Raw genomic sequence first — 20,744 nt, 5'->3', positions numbered from 1 at the left:
AAGAACATGATTCGCTTCTTCAGTAGGAGTACATACACAGCCAGAACTGCAAAATTAAGATATTTATAGATTTTAGATGCTTGGCCTACTCTTCATCCACCCCATGAACGATATTTCACTTGTGTACTGTAAAGCTGTAATTTAAAAAGAAATTTCCTGTTAAACTAATCTTCTGCAAAGTAAGGACAATTTGCTCTAATAAAAAATGTAAAATTCACCCACAGTACAAGTAAAAAGACTTGTCTGGAACTTTGAAGAAGGGTTAACAGGAGATACCAGGTAGTATGCTGTGAACATCAATACATGAACATACAGCATATATTGAAAAATAGCACAGAAATCCAGCTGCAGCTCCCCAAATCTCAGCCTCCTAATCATAATTAAATTGAATCAGCAACTCTATCCCAGAAAAAAATAAAGGGTAATATAGCAGTGGGGTACAACGTCCTGTTCTTAAGTTGTTTCTTGCAGAAATAGAAAGTTGCTCAATGCCAGCTACCTCTGTCCACTTTAAAGACAACTTACATCACACAGAAAGGAAGCATTAGGAGTCAGACGATTCCGATCTTCCAGTGCAGAAACATTTATTTTTTTTAATCACTTATGAAATAATTCAGTTTGCTCTCATGTAGTTTTTAATTGTTATTTCATATTTTGTTACTTTCAGGGCATTTTGAAATTCAGGTACTGCGTATGCTGTTTTAATGGACTTGTATTCCTAGGTGACAAGTCTTGGAAATAATGAAGATTTCAGTGCAGAAACTGATTTATGAGAAGTTACACCTTCTAATGCATATCCTGGTAAACACAGTAATAAATTATTCTCCTCTTCCAAACTACTTTCTGGAGTATTGACTTTACCTTAGTTGTGCTTTAGAATGTGCAAAGTTTGACAGCACATATAACATGTTGCTCAAAGTAAGCATACCCAGCGAATCACAGAATTTAAGTTTCTAAAGCAATGGTTTTAATTATTTTCATCTGGTACAGTTTTACAGACTAATGATGTTAAATGGGTACCATTAATTAAACAAGCTTCTTTAAAAATCATTCTATTCTTAAAAGGGGTTTAACCCAGGATTGCACTTATAAACAGCTCTAAATGCTCATCACACTCCCTTCCTCCAACGTAGCTTCTACTGTAGCATTATAAGAAAACCCAACCCAAAAACCTGGTGTAATTGTAACACTGTTTTGCTTTTGAACTGTTTTGTACTTAATCACATTTTATTTCATACTTGATGTGAATCTATTTCATACAAAATTAGAGTTTAACCAGAAGAATATTCTTTGTGATTACAGATACAAACCAAAATTTCAGTTTTATTGAAGAATTCTTAAAGGATAATATAGTAAGAATCATACCTCGCTAAGCTCATGCTGTCTTTGCATCTTTTTTTCAAAGGCTGCTTTCATCTGTGTGAGCTGCTCATACTGTAAAGAAGAAGAAAAAGAATGTTTCCCCCTGAAAAAAAGCGTAGTATTTCAACTAATATTTCTGGGAAAGATTTTATTGTTCACTTACTTTATCCAACACCATCTGTCTTTTTGCCTCGAGACTTGGCTCCAGCAACAAGTTTTTTTCTGTGAAATAAAGTCACTATTACTACTTTTTTTTTTTTAAAAGGATTCTGTTCACAGAACAGTCACAGATACTAATGTTTTGACATCTTACTTGCCAGTTCTTCAATGCTTTTCACCAACTCATCTCTATCAGTAATGACTTGCTTCAGTTGTGGTAGAGTCACAAACTGTTCCAGTAACACTTCCTCTTGCTCATTCATATTAGTCAGTTGCGATATACTATATTCAAGCAGAAAGCAAGCAGATTTAAAACTAACAGCAAATGTTATGTGTAGAGTTACTTATTTCTGCCAAAAGTCAAAATGTAAGCATTTATTGGGGTTTTTCAGGTACACAACGCTAGATCACAATTTACTTTCCCCCTTTCTCCTGGACTGTGGGCTCTACCATCTGCAGCAGGGAGCTTAAGCAGCAATGTGTTAAAAGGTACCTCTCATTTCAAGTCTTCCTTCTTATAAAGTGGTTTTTTTTTAATGCTACTATAGTGGATTGACCTTAGCCAACTACCAGACACCCAGCTGTTTCAGTCCCCCTCCTCAACAGGATATAGAGGAAAAGCTTGTGGGTCTAGATGCAGTGAGGTCACTCAACAATTACAATCACAGGCAAAGCACACTCAACTTGAGAAAAACTTGATTTTAGTTTAATTACAGTAAGAACTGGATGGTGAGAGAAAAAAGACAAAACCACCTCACCCCCTTTTCCCCCAGGCTCAACTTCACTCCTTCATTCCCAGCTCCTCTACCTCCCTCTGCCCCAAGCAGCACAAGGTGGGGCTTGGGGGAGAATTGCAAGTGCTGCAGTCAGTCTGCAACAGTTTGCCTTTGCTGCTCCTTCCTTCTCACGCTTTACCCCTGCTCCAGCATAGGCCCTTCTCCACAGGCTGCAGTTCTTTGCAGAACCTGCTCTAGTGTGAGCTTTTTGTAGCTGCAGTTTCCTTCAGGGCATATCTGCCCGCTCCAACATGGAGTCCTCCATGGACTGCAGCATGCATTTTGCCCCAGCTTAGTTCTCTACATGGGCTACAGGGAAACATCTGTTCTACTCTGGTCTTTCCAAAACTTCCATGAGCTGTAGGTTGAGTATCTGCTCTGGCACTTAGAGCACCTCCTCCCACTTCTCTTGACTTTCATGTTCGGAGGGTTCTCGCACTGTTCCACCCCTCCCCTCAATCCTCACTGCCTCTACAGCACTTGCTCTTTTTCAAACATGGAATCATTGAGGCACCATACACTTCATTGTTGGATCTGGCTGTCCTACAGCAGGTTTGCTGCCAAGCTGGCTGTGCCCCTGGCCCCTTCTCACACATTCCACTCATGCAGTGACCAAAATCTTGCCACCTATACACAACAGAGCTACTCAGAACAGATGCACTACTGTTTGTGATTTAACTCAGCTACCACCAGAAGAATCATGGAATTTTAATCCAGTTTTCTTGGAAGGATCAAGCTTGATTATAATATTTTCGTTAAATGAACAAATCACACTTCCCCTCAAAATCCCTAACTTGCTGCTACACAACAAAGATGCTGCTAGAACTTACAGCTGATTGAGCTAAATTAAACAGGCTCTTAGGAATGTGTCAAGAGAAACAGAAAAACAAACAAACAAAACCCCCAAAAAACAACCAAGCAAAAAAACAAACTGAAGCCCTCTTTGCCAAAGGTCTTTTACCTTTTGAAAGCACAGTTTTTAAATCACTAAAATATGATGCCACCATGAGATGAGAAAAAAATCAATCTAACACCTTTTCAGAATTAATAGCTAATTTTTAATCTATTCAATCCCAGATAACAGATGTATAGGGCTGTCTCATTGGATCTGAGCAAACTGCTGGGAACAATAACTAACGCAATTTTTTTAAATCATGACATGACATGCTTTTGAGGAAGATATTTGTATAATATGTGGAAGTGGTTTGCACTGGGACAGCTGGCACATTTACCTCCTGGATTTATCTAACCCACCCTCCCCACACATGCTGAGCTGCTCACAAAGTAGTCTGTTTACCCTGTGCTAAAGTCCTTTGGATTTTAAGAGAATGCAATTTGTGAACCAGCCTCAGGTCCCTTTCCCTGTTCCCTCTCCTCCTTCAAGTTATGCTTGTTGTCTTAGTAGAAATTAAGTCCCTAGCAAGACCCTAGAAAACAGCAGAACACTAAAAGTTAGGAAAAGTAAAAATAAATGCTTTTTTTCCTGGCGTTGAATCCTGAAGTACTGCTCCTGATGAAAAAACCTAAACAAGCAGCGCATTTGAATACAAGGCTGGCTTACTTTCTGACTCTACAATTTTGGTAAGTGGTAGTTCTCCTATTTTTAATTCCTACAAAAACCCTTTAGTGATGTACCCAGACTTTTGCCAGATACAGACCAGCTCTAATTGCCTTTTAATGACTACGGAAACTTTTGCTACCTTCAGAAAAATTACCTTAGTTCTGAGAGTTCTGGAAAGGTATCAGGAACATCAGGCATCTTGTAAGTAAATCCATTCTGGCCAACCTAAATGGAAGTTTAGAAGTGTTTAGCAGATTTTTGAAAAGCAATTTCTTGATATTTAACCCTCCAAAACTGGCTATGTATTTTTGCTAGCAACAAGTAAGAAAAGCAGTAAGAATCAGTAACACTAGTCTCTGAAGAGAAGACAACTAAACCATGGCAACAAAATACATGGGGATGTTTCAGGTGGTACGTAGTAAAAGAGGAGTCAATTTTGGCAGAAAATAATTCTGTCTTGCTATGTACCCCATCTGACAAGAGCTGGATGACCCAGAAACATACAGGAGGCGCATAACTCAGGGAACTGAGAAAGAGATAGAGACTGACATTTTGATCTCTTTCATGTGGTTTTTAAAGCCATAATCCCTTGGGGAAAAAAGTGTTCAGGCAAGGGAAAAAAGTCTGTCTTCACAGAATGTAGAAATTTTAAATTATACAAAGCCAGGAAAGTGTCTTCCAAGATTAAGAAAGCTTTTGTTTCTAAAGACAAGATTTGATGAAAGACTAAACATTGAGATAAAATGTTTTTGGAAGACATCCAGAAAAAGTCCTTCCAGGGTGCATCAGTGAGAGAGACTTTGTGAGTACACACATACATGATTTGTGAAAAGAAGCTATTTTAAGCTTGAAAACTCTACACCTAAAAGCTTGAGACTGCACATTGTTCAGATTCTGGGCAGGAAATCCCCCACAGAGAACAGGATCTCATTTTCTGTGTCTGGTGAAAGAGTCACAGTTGCAGTATGGGAAAGTGCAGTTCCAAAAAACAAAAATGTATATTGAAGGATATTTAGCATAACACTAGTTTAACTGAAACTTAGAAAGACAAACTTCTTGTTATGACTTCAAGTTTGTTCTAAATAACTTTTCATGAAAGCCAGAATGAGTTCTGTTTTCCTAGCACCAGCAAAACAATCAAGTGTAGTCACTCAGACTGTTCCCTTGAGTTTTGCAGCAATGCTGTGTGTGTCCTTAAGAGAACTTGTATCCAGTGTCTGATACCTTAAGCAGCAAAACTTTGCACACAGACCTGAAGCCCTGCTTCTGCTCTTGGAACAGGTAGTGGCAGATCAGCAATCAAGCCGTAAGAGGGAGCAGCAGGCTTGTCTGTAGTGTAGCTTGAAGAAACTGATTCAGCAACTGGCACGGCTGCTATTGTTCTATTTGTTTCTTGAGGTGGGTATGGAGGAAGAAATGGAAACCCCTGAGGAGCAAACGGAGGCATTCCAGCTGGTTTGTTGAAAAGGCTAAAAACAAATGAATAAAAAAACCCCACAATATGAGCAACCATTTACAGCGCATTTCTTCATTTCTTATCGTTTGAATCCAGCATCTGAAAGGGGCCTATAAGGATGCTGGGGAAGGACTCTTCATTAGGAACTGTAGTGATAGGACAAGGGGTAACGGATTAAAACTTAAACAGGGTAAGTTTAGATTGGATATAAGGAGGAAGTTTTTTTACTAAGGGTGGTGAGGCACTGGAATGGGTTGCCCAAGGAAGCTGTGAATGCTCCATTCCTGGTGGTATTCAAGGCCAGGCAGGACAGAGTCTTGGGTGACATGGGTTTGTGTTAGGTCCCTGCCCATGGCAGGGGGGTTGGAACTTGATGATCTTAACTATTCTATAGTTTAATGAATTATAATTACTAGATAACATATAAGACATAAGACTGACTTTTGAAATGACCATAAACTTTGCTTTTTCTGTTCTCAGTTACTTCCAACATAGTAAGTCTACTCTGTCTTGTACTGCAACATATATTCCACTAAAATCTATTCTTGTAGAGCAGCCAAATACAGACTCACACTTTTCAGAAACCCACTTCTCAAAAATCTACAAGAGTGTAAATTTATATTGTTTCCATCTAAAAGTCCTGAGAAATGCATCTGTGATGTGCATTAGTTCTTATTTACGGTACTTAACAGCTTGGGCAACACACACATAATTACTTCTAAATAACATGAATGATTTTTTTAATTCAGAACTGCAGCTGCATCTAAATGCAGTATTATTGCCAGCCACAAGAACCACAGTGGCACTTATAAAGCTGTAATGTCTCAGACCACTTTTGTATATTTAATACGATTCTTTAAATTGCACAATTTCTGTTGTATAGCTGTACAACAGAAGCTGCCTTTAAGCCTGGGAGATTAGGAGCAGAATATGAAGAAACACGACTGCTCAGATCACGATCTACAGAAAATTAAAGATTTCATTTGATAATATAAACATTTATTCTTCTTCAAGAAAAGAGAAGCACATTAAGATACATCAGCATTTTGATACAGTAACTCCACTGAAAGTTGTGTTTCCTCTCAAAGCAATTATGCCATAAAGCATGCACATGAAATTGTGCAAGGGCAGGCAATCTATGTCTCCCAGTACACCCAATACATTATTCCTGTTCCCGCCCTCCCAATACTTGGTTTCATCTCTTTTTTAACAATGTAAGTTAACACACACAGTTCCATTCATCATGTTTATAGATACTTACTATGGAAATGATGTTGAGCTAGGAGCCAGAACTGGAGGATTCTTCCAAAACTCATCCAGTAAACTCTGAATAATTTTTCCAAGATCTGAGTGCATTGTAAACTGGTAAAAACAAAGCCCAATGCAGCAGAAAAATTTATTCCTGGAATCCAACAGTTCTACAATGTGCTAAACTTTATTGTTTATCATACACACACAGAAGTGCTGGAAGCTATCTCAGAAACATACTAGCTAATCTAAAACATGTATACATAAGCTTCAAATAAAGTGATAAAACCACCCAGAACTGAACAGAAACTAAAAGTCTTTCATTAACAACGGAAGCCCATTAACAATGGAGAAGCAATCAAGCACATTTGTGATCACCAACCAAAAAAATCCCACCTTAGCTACCAAGTTACATTTGGGAAAGCAAAAAAAGGAGAAAGAAAAAACCAAGCAACCAAACAAAAAACCCAAACCCAAAGCCAACCAAGATTTAAGACAAAAAGGCATTAGCTGCATTCTGAAAAAGTCATAACCTCTCCAGTAGTCCCACCCCAGAAAACTACACCACATCCTTGTTGGCAGAGAAAAAGGAAAGGGAATAAAAAAAGAACAGCATATTAAACCCCTGAATATTGGAGCTGAAATCTTGACATCTTTCTAATAGGATTAGGCTAGAGAGAAGTCTTACAAAACAGTCTTAAAGCATCCTTATCCCTTACCTAGAATACACTGTAAAGAAACATGTATTGCTATTGCTACTAATAAGAAAGCAACAGGATCTTCCTAAGCCATCATAACTTAGAATAATTCTAGATACATGGAATACTAAGCTCAGTAATGGTAGCAGTAAAAAAACGATAGCATACTGAACGCTACTGAATTTTTGTTTTCAGACCCCTCAAAATACAGTTTGAGAGGGATAAGGATCTGTACTGGTCTTTTTTACCAGAAGTATTAGCAATAATCTAGTGTGACCTGTATTACAGTTGCTATTAACAGTAGATGCATGTGAAGCTACAAATTATACATACATTACTTATTAATGGACCTGTCACATATACTCCCTGCTTGTCCATTAAATGATGTCTCACAGGTGGGAAAACACTGATGACTGGTTTTTCCTGAGGAAACTGAGGTGGAAGTAAGCTGCAAATACAAGAATAATCATTATTACAGCTACATCCCATCATAAAATTTGCATAAGAAGGCTTCTTATGCAAAGAAAAAAACACTATCAATAACATAAACTTTTCTATGAGAAGAGTTACGGAGAAATACAGAGTGAATGAAGCACACAAAACCATTATTCAGTTACAAAACTAGAAGTCAGACAGATTAGAACACAGGACTCCAATGGAACTGAAGAGAGCATTTACTGGGCAAAAGTGTAGTATAACAATGCAGCAATAATGCCCACGGACAAAGAAAAGGCTGCAGCATAATGAGAATATTTTCTCATACAAACATTATTACTTCAAAGACAATGCAGTGTAACCTGCAAGAATATCAGGCAAGTTATTAGGCTAATGTAATAAAAACTTAGGAACACCATCAATGCTTGCTAGAGCAAAAGCACCCCCAAAATAAATTCACAGGAAATGTTACAATAAATCACTTAAGGTGATTAAGTATGATCCAGAAGTTTCACTGGGTAAGAGGAGTTACAGCAGATTAGTAAATTATGAATTGAGTTTACTTTCAGTTGTAGTCATCAGAAACCCTTAAGTGTTTTCTCTACCTTCATCTCAAATCATGCAAGTATCTTGGGAGCTGAGCACAGCAAAACATAGTTTTACTTTCAGCTGAGCATCTGCATCTTCTACCTAACTGATTTCACTCATATCATTACAACTACTAATACAAATCCAGGTTATAGTTACTGAAAATAGTTATGAGATAGAAGCCATTTATATTCTATTACTACTTTTTTTTGAGAACAATTTTAATATTCAAGAAGTGCATAGAGATATCTCAGTCTACTTACATATTAATATTAATTGTCAAGTTGTTTATAGTGAATGGCAGTCGATATTCCACATCTTTCTGAATTTCTGCAATGCTGTCAAAGAAGAAATTGTCACCATCCAAATCATGGCAAATATAACAGCCTAAAGTCTAAAAAAAGGCATGATCTTTGTATTTAGTTTAGTTTTGAGAAGCCTTGTCAGAATAAAATTGAAAATGCTGGAATAGATTAATGTGCTTCAGAAGGCTACACTGAATACTAAGATTTAACAAAAAATAGGTTCAACTATTAAAACTTATACATGAACACAAGCAACGGAAATACAGTAGGAGAAAGTGCTATTCACTGATCCAACAAAAATCTCAACTTATTTTTCTCCACTCACTGGCTTAATCTAAGACATTACATCAATGAATTTTTTTTATACACTGAATTTTATGTGATAAAACATTTACTTTGTGAAGGCATTACACTTGGTTCACAACAATATATTGCTCTGCAATACTGCCTACTGATCAATATTTGGAACATAGTTTAAATTAGGCCTTCTTCCTTAATGTGTTAGCTTACTACTTGATAGCAGTTTTTTTCCACATGCACTGAGTTCTATGCACTTGCACACATATTTTCAAAAATTATCTGGAGAAGAGCTACTTGAAAGAATGCAAAGTTCCATAATACAGCAACACACAAGACACATATCCCCTGAAAGCACCAAATGACCTGGCAAGACCAAATCCAAATTTGCTTCTCTTGTAACAGCTAAGTTACTGAGGAAATCTTTATATCAGGTGCATCAACAGGGAATTGATTTCAATGTTTAAAGCACTCTATAGCTTGTATGCACAGCAAGACTATTTTGAAAGATGGCATCCCAAAGAATGCGGAGGAGGAGTAGTTAGCTCAGACTTAGCTCAGAAGCTGAACTTCCAGACAATACAAACATATCTAAGGTGGGACTGGGAGAAAGGAGGACAGAAAATTCGCTTCATCTTACAATGCCTCAATCAAAACAAAAACCAGACTGATTCTTCTTCTGCATATTCTTCCTGCCTGTACCTGGTTTAGTACAGGCACCTCTCCAAGGCTCCCTTATACAGCGAGGGAAGATGGCTCCAACCAGGAATAATTAATGGCAGTTGGGTGTTCCCAGAAAGCCTTTTGCACCCAACTTCAGAATTGTCCCTTCATTCACCCCCACTTCCACTCCATACAATTACTTCCTCAAAAACTGCGAAACTCATTACCTGCAAATGTGTATTAAGCGTAGTGTTAGGAGTGTTTTGTATCCCTCCAAAGCGTTATTTGCATATAGAATTTAAAACTCTTGTTTTCAGAGCTTCACAAATAAATGGAGTAAGACACAAACCTAGCTACGCACCTTGCTTTCCCCAACCCAACCTTATTCCTCTCAAAGACAACTCAGTACCTTCTCTTTCCCTGTGAAATCACATACTGTTTGAAGAACCTACCAGGGATCTTCAGCCCAGGCGAATTCTCTACTGTGATAAACCACACACAGAAATTGCTACTTCCTTGTTCTTAACTGAAGGATTCTCCCTGAAATCTCTCATGCGTATTCTTCGCCTATAATCATCTGTCATGCATTTTAACAGCCTGCTACAAAATCCTTGAGAAGAGTATGTAACTATGTTCCACACAGAACCTACAGGAACTGGGGAGGAAGAGGAGAACAAGGAGAGAGAAACAAGAAATCCAGAATCTCATTGAACTGTTTGAACTATTACAACCTCCTTTAAGCAAAACCTTGAATCAACAAACTTGGTTGTCCCTTCCTCAAGTGATGGAATAGGTACACTGGAAAAAATGACACACTTTGGCTAGAGCAATAGCAAATGTAAAAAAACCCTGGGTTTTTTAACAAAAAAACTCAAACAACAAACTGTTTGCTTTTAACATAAAAATTTCATTTCAAGCTCCTAACCTGTGAGTCATCCTGAAAAGGAAGACTAGCTCCTTTAATGAAATTAAGATTACATATATCTGGACTTTTACAAAATATACTTATCAGACAAAGCAAACACTAGAATGACATTTAATCATTGCTTACGAAGTAACACTGTTGCAATGATTAATGCATATTCGTATCCTATAGATCTGTGCTGCTATGGCGTTCACAAACAAGCACATCAGTCCCACTCAAAAAAAAACCTTTGCACTTTTGAAGACTTGAACAAATGCACACACCTTTTAAAAGCACAGAGTTTGAGGCACTGTTACTCAGATTTATTCAGTAGTATCTTACGAAACCTGTACACTTTGCCAGAACTTACTGCTTTGCTTGCCTAATTTTAGGGAATTTTGCATCAAGAGAGATGGGGCAGATGAATTTACATGACTGCAAAATTCCGTGAGAGCAGCTATTACCTCTCAACCATTCCCCGTTGCAGAGTCCTTTCCATCTCTGCCTGTGCTTAACTGGTGCCTGCACAAACAGATGGTAAACCAGTTCAGCAAGCTGACTTTGACAAAAGCTGATCACCTTTTCTGATGACTTAACTTGGAGCAAGTTCTTCTCCATAGTAGAGAAAAAAGGGTAGAAATACAAGGCTAAAAGAAAGGCCAGTCCAACAAAACTATTAGTTAGGTGAGCTACTGCACATCCACAGAGACAGCTCCTTAGAAAAGTGATCAGTTTTTCAAAAATATTTGTGAAATTGACCGTGAATAGATTTAAGTTTAAACAAGCAGCAGTACTTAGCAATCCTGTCAAACTTACGTTTCCTGTGTGATAATTCAAAATATCACACAGGATATGTTAGGATATCCTAAAATTAGGATTTTAGGATAGTGAGCAGTCTGCTTGGAAATATAATAAATATCTCTTACGCTCAGCCTCAGTCTGACCTAACAGAAAATAATTTTCCTTCCTTTTTCTGTATTGTTTTGGAGGCATCTAACATTCTACTTCAACAGACATCCCAGAAAGCATGAGGAATGCTTACACATCCACCAGAAAGTCTAACCTGAAATACACGAACTGTGGATCTCCTTTTAAAAGGCTAAAATTTCGGCAAAACTGACCAGCATATTGACAAGCTGGAGTATTTCAAGGTAAATGAACTTTCTGCTGTAAAAAGTATGGATTTTGAACAAGAAAAAGCTATCTGCCTCTGGTGAGCATCTAAATAAAACAAGTTATCGAAGAACAGTCAGTTATTAGCAAATTGGCACTGTACATCAAAAAAAACCATTTTGTGGAGCCAGTAGGGCTGCTATGCTACTGCAGGCACAAGCACTGCAACGCACAGCTCCTGGATGCTCTGTGTTGTATTCTGAACTTCTAAAGAACTACGCTCCTATAACCAGTTCCCAGAAAAAGGGAACTCACGCAATCTGTACCTCGCTGTAGACTTCAAAGCTCATTAAATAACTCAGCTGACTTCTCGGTAACGCGGCCGGTGCCAACTGGGCGTCCCCCCGAGCCACACAGACAGAGTCCCGGCCAGAGGGGACGGCCCCCGCCGCCCGAACACACACCTCGGTTTCGGTGCAACCTCCCACGCCGCCGCGTCCCTCAGGCCGTCCTCCATTCCCGCACTCGCGGCCCTATCCCGGGACACTGCCGACACCCCGCGGCACGCTGGTCGTGGGAGGGACCCTCCGCCCCCGAAGCCTTGCGGGGCCTATGGTCGGCCCGGGCCGCGGTTTCCTGTTTACCTGCGTCGCGCACGGCCGAGGGCCGGCAGGACCCAGCCGGGCCTTCCCGGGAGCGAACGGGGCGAGATCTCGTCCCTGGGCGTGTGTGTGGGGACACACGACACCCGCCCGGGGCGCGGTCTCACAGAGGCCCGAGAGGCGCTGGGCCCGGGTAGGGGACACAGGCTGCCCCCCCACACCTCAACCCCAAACCCCTGGCACTCACGAGGCGTGTGCGCCGCGGAGGGACTCGATCTGCCGCTGCTTCTGCTGCTGGAGGGTGGTGAGGGGGGGCAGTGGCGCGGCGGGCGAGGCGGAGCCGCCGCCCTTGGCCAGGGGGAACAACCAGTTCATCCTCCCCGCGACAGCGCCAGGCGGGCGCAGCAGCACCTGCAGCACCGCGACCCGGCCTCACTCCCTCTTTCCTGCATTCACCTCCCCTCGCCCCGCCCCGTCGCTACGTCGGCGCGCAGGTAGCGTCACCGCCGCGCGCCGCTGACCCGAGCCGCGGCGGGGAGGTGGAAGGCGTGGGCGCGGTCGGTGATTGGCGCAGCCGCTGCCGGCGGTCAGAGGTGAGGGGGGAAAGGCCTACACAGCGGCGCGCGGTGATGATGTAATGGCTTTTGTGCGGCGGGGCGGTGCTTCCTGCGTCTCGCGCGGCGGCTGGTGGCTGTGGGGCGTTCGCGGGCCGCCGCGGGGCCTCCGCCAGACCCGCTGCGGCCCGGCCCGGCCCGGCGCGGCCCGGCCGAGAGCGTGAGTCAGCCGCGAGGCAGGCACGGGGGGCGGCGGCGGGCTGCGGGAAGGGGGGGAGCTGGAGACGGCCCAGTGCCGTGCCCCGCTCGGGCCCGCGGTGGCCCCGCTGCCTTACTGGTGGTCGCGACGGCCTGCTGTGGGTGGGTCGTGGTTTCGCGGGCCGCCGGAGGTGGGCTCGGGAGCGGAGCCTCTGCCGGCTTCAGACCCGGGGCGGGGCAAGGTAAGCTGGGGTGGCCCCTTCCCATTGCGGCCCATTCCCCATGGCGGGGTGCTGCCCGGCTCGGCTCTCCGGCTCCTTGAGGCGTTCTTCGGGCTTTGTACGCACAAGGAAGCGATCGGGAACCCGTGAGCGCGCTTCTGTCGGGCTGTGTCTCAGTCCCCTCGGCGCGTACGAGCTGAAAGAGACTCTCTTGCCCAGGGAGGCGGCCAGCCCGGGCGGCTTCCCGCCGTCCGCAGTGCCCCCCAGTTCGTTGTAGCGCAAAGAATCGCTTTGCCGCTTCGTGTCTTGTTGCACGCAGCCGTGGCATCCACAGGAATGTGCTTTTCTAACCCATGGGGGAGTAACGCTTGTGGGCTCAAGTATCTCTTTAATTTGTTGAACTAGTGCTCCTTGCTGGTCTGCAGGGCTTTGTGCAAGAAAAGAAGTTACTAACAAAACCGTAGGGTTTCAGTTTCAGACAGTATTTTGAACTCCTGTAGCTGAAATTTGCATGGTTTTGGTGGCTATGTTGTGCTTCTTGTATGAAATTTTGAAGAATAAGACTTGATCCTGGAATTGGGGTGGGCTTTTTCCCAGATAAATGAAGAATAAAAACTTATACTCTGATACTTTCCTTTCTTTGTGTCTTAGGTTAAAAAAATAAACAGTTGACGTTCTCTTTATGAAACTGGTCCTCAGTCAAGTGTAACTTTTGATGTATGGTCTCTAAAGCCCCCCACTATGCCAGCAGCTACCGTAGACCATAGCCAAAGAATCTGTGAAGTTTGGGCTTGTAACTTAGACGAAGAGATGAAGAAAATTCGTCAAGTTATACGGAAGTATAACTATGTAGCTATGGTAAGTGGGCATTTGATGTTTATCTAGCGTATTACCGTGATAAACATGATGCCTTCATTTGACGTTAGTAAATTATAGCTATGGACTTATTCATTCATTTTAGTAAAAGAATAGTGGAATCTTAAGGTTGAATTAACGCTGTACAAATGTTAGGATCCTGATTGTTACCTTTTTAAAAGCTAAATGTACAGTAATCTTCAGCTATTGAAAGATAAGATGCTTGAGGTGTTTTACTAAGAATGAGCGACGTGTATTTTTATGGGTGCCTTTTGTTGAAGTTTTAATTCTGTTCTTGCAGGATACAGAATTTCCAGGAGTAGTTGCAAGACCTATTGGAGAATTCAGAAGCAATGCAGACTATCAGTACCAGTTATTACGCTGCAATGTAGACTTGCTGAAAATAATTCAACTAGGACTGACTTTTATGAACGAGCAAGGAGAATACCCTCCGGGAACATCAACTTGGCAATTTAATTTTAAATTTAATTTAACGTAAGTCTTAAATGTCTGTGCTGGTGAATGTGTGTTTCTGACTTAAAATGTGTTCTAGGTTGTGAAACCTGTAGCAATTCTTTTTATCTGAATAATTGGAATATTATAGATACTTTATGTATCAGTACATATATATAGGAGAAATTTTGTCAGCCACATACATGCTTTCTTTCCTCACTTCTGTACAGCTTGTCTTACTGTTAGTAATTTGGTCAAAAAGTTTCAAAAAGAGGCATTTATAGCTGGTGCAAGAGTTAGCTTAGTGTTTTCATATTTGGCATTTCAAAGGGCTTCTACCTTAGTTTAACTCTGACTAGTTATTACAGAAGTCACATTATTTCTTTGCATATTTTTAAATGGAAAATACCAGTGTGAAGAAAAAATGTAATGTTACTGAAATGACTAAAAAGGAGCATGACAAATATTATCAGCAAGTTCTGAAGCAGATGTGATATGTGCTCTTTAAAATAACATTATTCTTAAGAGACTCACAATAAGTTCTAGATAATATGCTAGTAAATTACGTTCAGTTGTTTAATACTGCAGCAGTTTGTCTTGTGTTTTTCAAAGCTACGTACTCTGAGCTACTGTATTTTAATTTTCTTATATAGTATAGTATTGTTTAGATTGAAAAGGACCTTTAAGATAATTGAGTCCAGCTGTTAACCTGGCACTGCCAAGTCCACCATTAAACCATGTCCCTAAGTGCCACATCTACAATCTTGGGTCTTGTAAATACCTTCAGGGATCATGACTCCACCACTTTTTCTGGGCAGCCTGTTCTAATGCTTGGCAATACTTTTGGTGAAGAACGAATTGTTGATTCTACAGCATAACTCCTGTGAAGATTTTTGTTCTGGATTATTTCTGTAAAATGTTGGTTGGTTTGTTTGTTTTTTTTTTTTATGATCTGTTGGAGTAATATTGTGAACTTTATTGCACAATGTGATTTTCATCAGTGATAAATCTTTAAGTAGAAACCTAACTTTTCCAGTGGGGACTCCACAAACGCTTCTGTGGAGTTCTGATTATGTCTTCAGCAGGTAGTTGAGACAAGGTTACACAATATCTTGAGTTTTTTCCTGAAGTAAGCATAATTGGTCTGATAAGTTTTCATATGGCCTGAGTTGAGTATCAGTGCAAAAACTTCTCAGACTCAAGCATGTTGAAGGCTTTTGGCAGTGTACAAACTGATCACAGGACAAGTTGATGTACATGAGTTAAAACTGCAGCCTAAAGGAGCTTTAGAGAACAGACCTGTTCTTTTTTTTTTCTTCTGCAGATAAAAAGAAGTGTTTTCAAAGTAATCAGGCTTCTTAAAAAGAAAAAAATCTGCTGCTGTCTCTTGGTCTTTCTGCTTTTCTAAACTATCAGTGCTGTGTCTTGTCACTAGTCAGTTTGGGCTGAGGAATGACATGACTTTTCAAAAAAAGTTTTGTCTGAAGCACCTCTTAAAAGAACTAAGAGTGCAGATGTGTTATTTTTGGTATCTCTAAACTTATCTGGCTGTATAAATGCTCGGCAGAAGGTTTCTGTTTTCTTAATAGAAGAATATACTAATCTGGCTAAATATGGGAGGAGAAATGAATTAGTAACTTCTAAACTGATCTGGGAAGAAGAGCCTGTGTTATGTTTTGTTTTATTTTCTTCAAAGGTCCAATTAATGTCAAGCAACTGAAAATTAAAGTAGTTTTCCATCCACTTGTGCCAGATACTGCGTAGATAGGACAGCTTAGTAAGGCAAAATAGGCAGTCACCTAACAAATTAGTTAGTAGTTCACTGGGGGATTTGGTACAAAATGTGAGCTAGGTAAGTGCTGTATAAAGCATGAGATTTTTTTTCTTGTGCATGGTTGGAGAAACCTCTTACGTTTTTCTAAACTTCTTTTTGGGAAGTGGCCGTGTGCCAAGTGTTCTGCTCCTGAAGGAAAACAGCTGTTGGCTGTTCCTGGAAGGTAATTTTTTTTTTGTGTTTTTCCAGCCAGGTCTTGTTATAGTGTGCTTTTAAAGAGCATAAATATTTCTCTAAACTAACTATCCACCTGATGAGTGCAGAGCAACAAACTAGAATTGAAACTTCTTTTAAAATAGGCATGTTTGTTTAGAATGGGTTCTTTAATGGAGATGGACAGGTGTTGGGAAACTGATGCCTTAAAGCTGGAGAACTAATGAGCAGCTGTGTAGGAGGAAGGGGAAAAAAGACACAACACATCTCGAGAATGTATCTCTGTGTTCTGATGAATGATGACCTGCTGTTAGGAATAAGGGATGTGAGTCTATGACTGAATCTAGTAGTCAAGTTTGATATATTGGTTGTCATAGCTGTTTTATTTTTTGTGGTTTGTTTTGGTTGTGTTTATTTTTTATTAAAATTGAAAACTATACACTGAAGTGAGTTTGTAGAATAGTATGTTGCAGACAGTAATATGAATATCATCTTCTAGGTAGATTGGGGGGGGAAAAAACCCCCCAAACATTGATTTCATCACAAAATCCCTAAGACTTTACAAAAATGTTAATAGTAAAGGGAATAAATAGAGGGATATGAGGGGATCAAACAAGGCATAGAGGAATCTTTTTCTGTCCTGTGAAATTTTAGGTCCAAAATATGGCTATTAGAAGATGGTCTTTAGAAAGAAAATGTTAGGCTACCTGAATTTTAAGGGTTGACTAGGCTTACTTTCCAGTTGTAGTGAGAAGGAAGTTTTGAGCATGTGTCTAAAACTTTACATACACTTAAATCACAAGAATGTGTGAAAAGTATTATCCACAGAACTACTGCAACACTGGGATCTGGAGTATACTATTCCTAGGTCTATAGTGTAGGTCATTAGTGCTTCAGCTGTTATGTTCAATTTGTCACAGTTCCAGCAATAGATATTATTCAGTAAAATATCTGTATTCATACATTAACTTCCCTTAGATTTGCTAAAAGGGGAGTTTTAGGTAACTGGGAAAGGAGCAGGAACTAGTTTTTTATGAAGGAGGAGAGAATGGAGATGCTGGGAATGGTGAAATGCTGGGGAAGGTTCATAAAAGCCATGAAAATTTTTTGTTTTGAAATTAACATGGAAAAAAAAATCAAGTTGTTCCCACTCTATGCAGTGAAGTCTGTGGAGTGAACACCAAAAATTAATGTTACCAGGTTTATAATCACTGAGGTTTGTAGATTCTGAAATTTACTTTTCCTCTTTGTTTTTTTTTTTTTTGTTTTTTTTTCAGAGAAGATATGTACGCCCAGGACTCTATTGAGCTGTTGACAACATCTGGTATCCAGTTTAAAAAACACGAAGAAGAAGGAATTGAGACACAATACTTTGCAGAACTGCTTATGACATCAGGAGTTGTATTATGTGAAGGAGTCAAGTGGCTTTCCTTTCATAGGTAAATTCTGCATGTTAAAGGTTGGATTTTTGATACTGATTATTGAATTCTAGAGCTTGGATTTCGCATCTCATGTGCTAAGTGGTTTACATGTGATAGTGTATCGAGCAAGTACCTTGGTTGATAAGACTTAAAAAGTATTTCTGCTGTAATACCTATAGCACCATTCTGTATTAGAGTGTAGTGGTGTTTTACTATTGGTGTTTACACTGTAACCAGAAAACCATAAACCAGAAAAACATGAAACTCCTAAGCCAGCAGGTGGCATTGTATCTTTTAATATCACACGTGCAAGTAATAATTGTAACAATGATAAAAGCAAGGTACTCCTAAGCAATTCTTGTGCAAATGCAGTTTGTCTTATGACACTGCAGAGCTGTTGGTAAAGCGTTCTATAAAGCACTTTTAAATTTGTTCTAAGTCTCCTAGTAATCTGGGCAGCTGAAATTGCTCATCTTGAAGGGGAGTCCTGATAAACCTTGATTGTATATTCTAAGCCTTGAATATATTTTACTATTTATACCATCACAGGAGCACATCTTCTAAGTAGAAATAGAATTGTGAATGCTAAATCTCTATGAATCTGTCAAGACAGAAAAGATCTTCAGGCATTAATAAGGCTGAACACCTTAAAACTTAGGCAGGAGTCATTGTGTGGTCAACTACCTGCCAGAGATAATTTGCACTTTTCACAAGCAACAGTGGCTTTGATGGCTTATTTTGTTATATAATGCCCTCAAGTTGACATCTTAAATGCTGGCTGCTAAGCAAATCAACAAAGGTAGAGCAAACGTTTTAGCTTAGACTAGTAGTTTCCTTACAACCTTATTCTTGTTTATCACGCATGCTACGTTAGTGAGCTGTAATATGTAGATGACAAAATCAGAAAAAAAAGGAAATTCTTTGTTCTGAAGCATTAAAACTTGGAGGGGAGGTTTGAAGAGAGAGTCACGTGGAATTAGAGAAATATTTATATTTTTAACCAACTGAAAAATAAGAATTTCTTCAGTAAGCAATGCAAAACAGTAATAGAAAAATGCATATAACAGCCTGTTGCAGAATTCATCATTTTGGCTTGCTTGCTTTGTAGAATGCAAGTATTAGACTAATTTTCCTTCCAAAAGGAGGGGGCGGGGAGAAGCAGCTAACAAAAAAAAGGCAGGGGGGGATCCTCTTTGAGTACACTTGCCACCTAATCTGCCTCCATCTTCCACTTGCAGCTGTCTACTCACAATATGACTTCAAAATAATCTTACTCTTGCCATCGTGCTACTGCAGTAGTACCATGGGAGAAAAAAATACTGAATGCCATGAACTGTGTCAAACTAACTACAAAGGCTGAATTAGTGAATTAAGTTTCTTTAAGCTTCTTAAACCCATTATTATGGGCTCTTACGTGCATATTTTTGATTTACACTTGACTATAGTAAAATAACCTGGATAGTTCAGGAGAAGGGCTGGGGAGGCATATTATGGATGTATCTGGTACATCAGCAGACACTGCTGTGTAGCAGCAGTTACAGCTACAAAAGTGTTTTTCCAGTGTCACTTAGTAAGTTTAAGGGTCCAGTGTAAGCTATCCTAGCAAAAGAATACCTGAACCGTTTCCACACCAGGGATTTTTTTCAAAGCGTAATTACATTGATTGCGTGTGATTCCTGACTCATATGCTGATTGAAGTGTAGTGCAAACTTTGAGCAATGATGTCATTTTTACTAGTGCAGCTTATGAAGGGGTTTGGAATGGCTTTATCCAAGTCCAGTTTCATCTGTGCTTAAATGAGTTTCTGTTGTGGACTTCACTGAAAATGTCTTTAGAAATCCTCTTAAACAGCTGTTCCAGTAAGTGTTTATCCAACACTGATTGTCAACAACTCTGCTTGATGTCAGAAACCGTTTAAAGGCTCTTGTGCTTGATAGAGTATGTTGATATTATCTTGAGCACAGAACTTGGGAGCTAAGATTGCACAAAGCTGCAAATGAGCATGGGTCACATAAAATGTGCCACGAAGAATAGTAAACAGCTGTTTCTAAATTTATCTTGTGTTGATTGTGATTATATACTGTTGGTGGAAGCTGAAACAGCAGGACAGCTTAGTTGAAAATTTGTTTCATGTAGGCTTTCCACGCAGTAGTTCTTTTACTACTGCAGAAAGGTGTACTTGATGTTGCTGACTGTGCTGTTGGTTCTGTTTCCTTAAAATGCTTCAGTTACTACTAATTCTCCAAATGTATGAGTCTTCTAGGAAGTGGGCAGTTGTTGGTTTTGTATCATTTCCCAGTCTTTGATTTACTTGAACTCTTATGTAGCTTTTTTCTAAGTTGTTAGCTTCTAAAATAGCTTTCTTTGTGTGTTTTTTACCTCTGCATTTGATGTAGCTTCCTTATCTATTGGTGAATCTGTCTGGATCTGCAGCTCTGCCAGACATGAAGAACCATTGCCCTGTCACCAATTCTTGTATATATCACAAGTTCATAAGCGACTCATCTTGTGTGTGTTAAAATGTATTTGAGTTGAGAGAGGAGGGGGAAGCCCTGAATTTCTGATTCTTGTCACCATCGAGAGCTGTGAGTGCTTGGCGGTCTAACAAATTATAAAACAGAACAGCTCAAATACTGGTTTTGTGGATGTTCAGCTGACTGATGTGCTGAGGCTTTGAGTGTCCACCTGTGTGCAACCTCAATCTACCTCTGGGGGCTCTACAAACATGCCTCTTAAACCAGGTGTTTTTTGGAAGTGGGAAAGTTCCAAGCTATTGTATTTCAATAATCATTTGTGTGAGACTGATTTTAGTAAAATTGAATCTGTTGACTTCATTTCTGTTAACCAGTTAGAAAGTGAACTAAAGCTTTCTCAGGTCTGTCAGGTTT

At 40.0% G+C, this 20,744-nt stretch overlaps 2 protein-coding genes across 11 annotated transcripts in view; one reads left to right on the top strand and one right to left on the bottom strand.

Annotated features, from left to right (window-relative positions):
- The window catches only part of VPS37A (VPS37A subunit of ESCRT-I), a 27,862-nt gene extending 15,186 nt beyond the window's left edge, over window positions 1–12,676 (bottom strand). For 2 of the 5 annotated variants that reach the window (XR_013958909.1, XM_080639216.1), the window contains exons 1-9: window positions 12,415–12,676; window positions 8,547–8,621; window positions 7,594–7,708; window positions 6,576–6,676; window positions 5,111–5,327; window positions 4,013–4,083; window positions 1,676–1,803; window positions 1,526–1,584; window positions 1,366–1,434 (exon numbers count right to left, since the gene is read on the bottom strand). Coding sequence is in view for 4 of the 5 variants with exons in the window: in XM_080639216.1 (XP_080495342.1) it covers window positions 1,366–1,434; window positions 1,526–1,584; window positions 1,676–1,803; window positions 4,013–4,083; window positions 5,111–5,327; window positions 6,576–6,676; window positions 7,594–7,708; window positions 8,547–8,621; window positions 12,415–12,542 (963 nt within the window). In the remaining variant the exon portion in view is untranslated. The other 3 variants (XM_080639218.1, XM_080639217.1, XM_080639219.1) reach the window with 3 other exon arrangements.
- CNOT7 (CCR4-NOT transcription complex subunit 7) overlaps window positions 12,656–20,744 on the top strand; it is a 20,482-nt gene continuing 12,393 nt past the window's right edge. For 2 of the 6 annotated variants that reach the window (XM_080639221.1, XM_080639224.1), the window contains exons 1-4: window positions 12,818–12,941; window positions 13,792–13,998; window positions 14,297–14,490; window positions 17,713–17,874. In XM_080639221.1, coding sequence (XP_080495347.1) covers window positions 13,882–13,998; window positions 14,297–14,490; window positions 17,713–17,874 — 473 coding nt within the window. In that variant the 5' untranslated portion in view covers window positions 12,818–12,941; window positions 13,792–13,881. The other 4 variants (XM_080639223.1, XM_080639222.1, XM_080639226.1 and 1 more) reach the window with 4 other exon arrangements.

The sequence above is a fragment of the Psittacula echo genome (assembly GCF_963264785.1).
Source record: "Psittacula echo genome assembly, chromosome: 1".
In the NCBI taxonomy this organism is placed as follows: domain Eukaryota; kingdom Metazoa; phylum Chordata; class Aves; order Psittaciformes; family Psittacidae; genus Psittacula; species Psittacula echo.
Note: the sequence above shows the minus strand (reverse complement) of the source record. Positions and strands in the feature narration are given on the sequence as shown.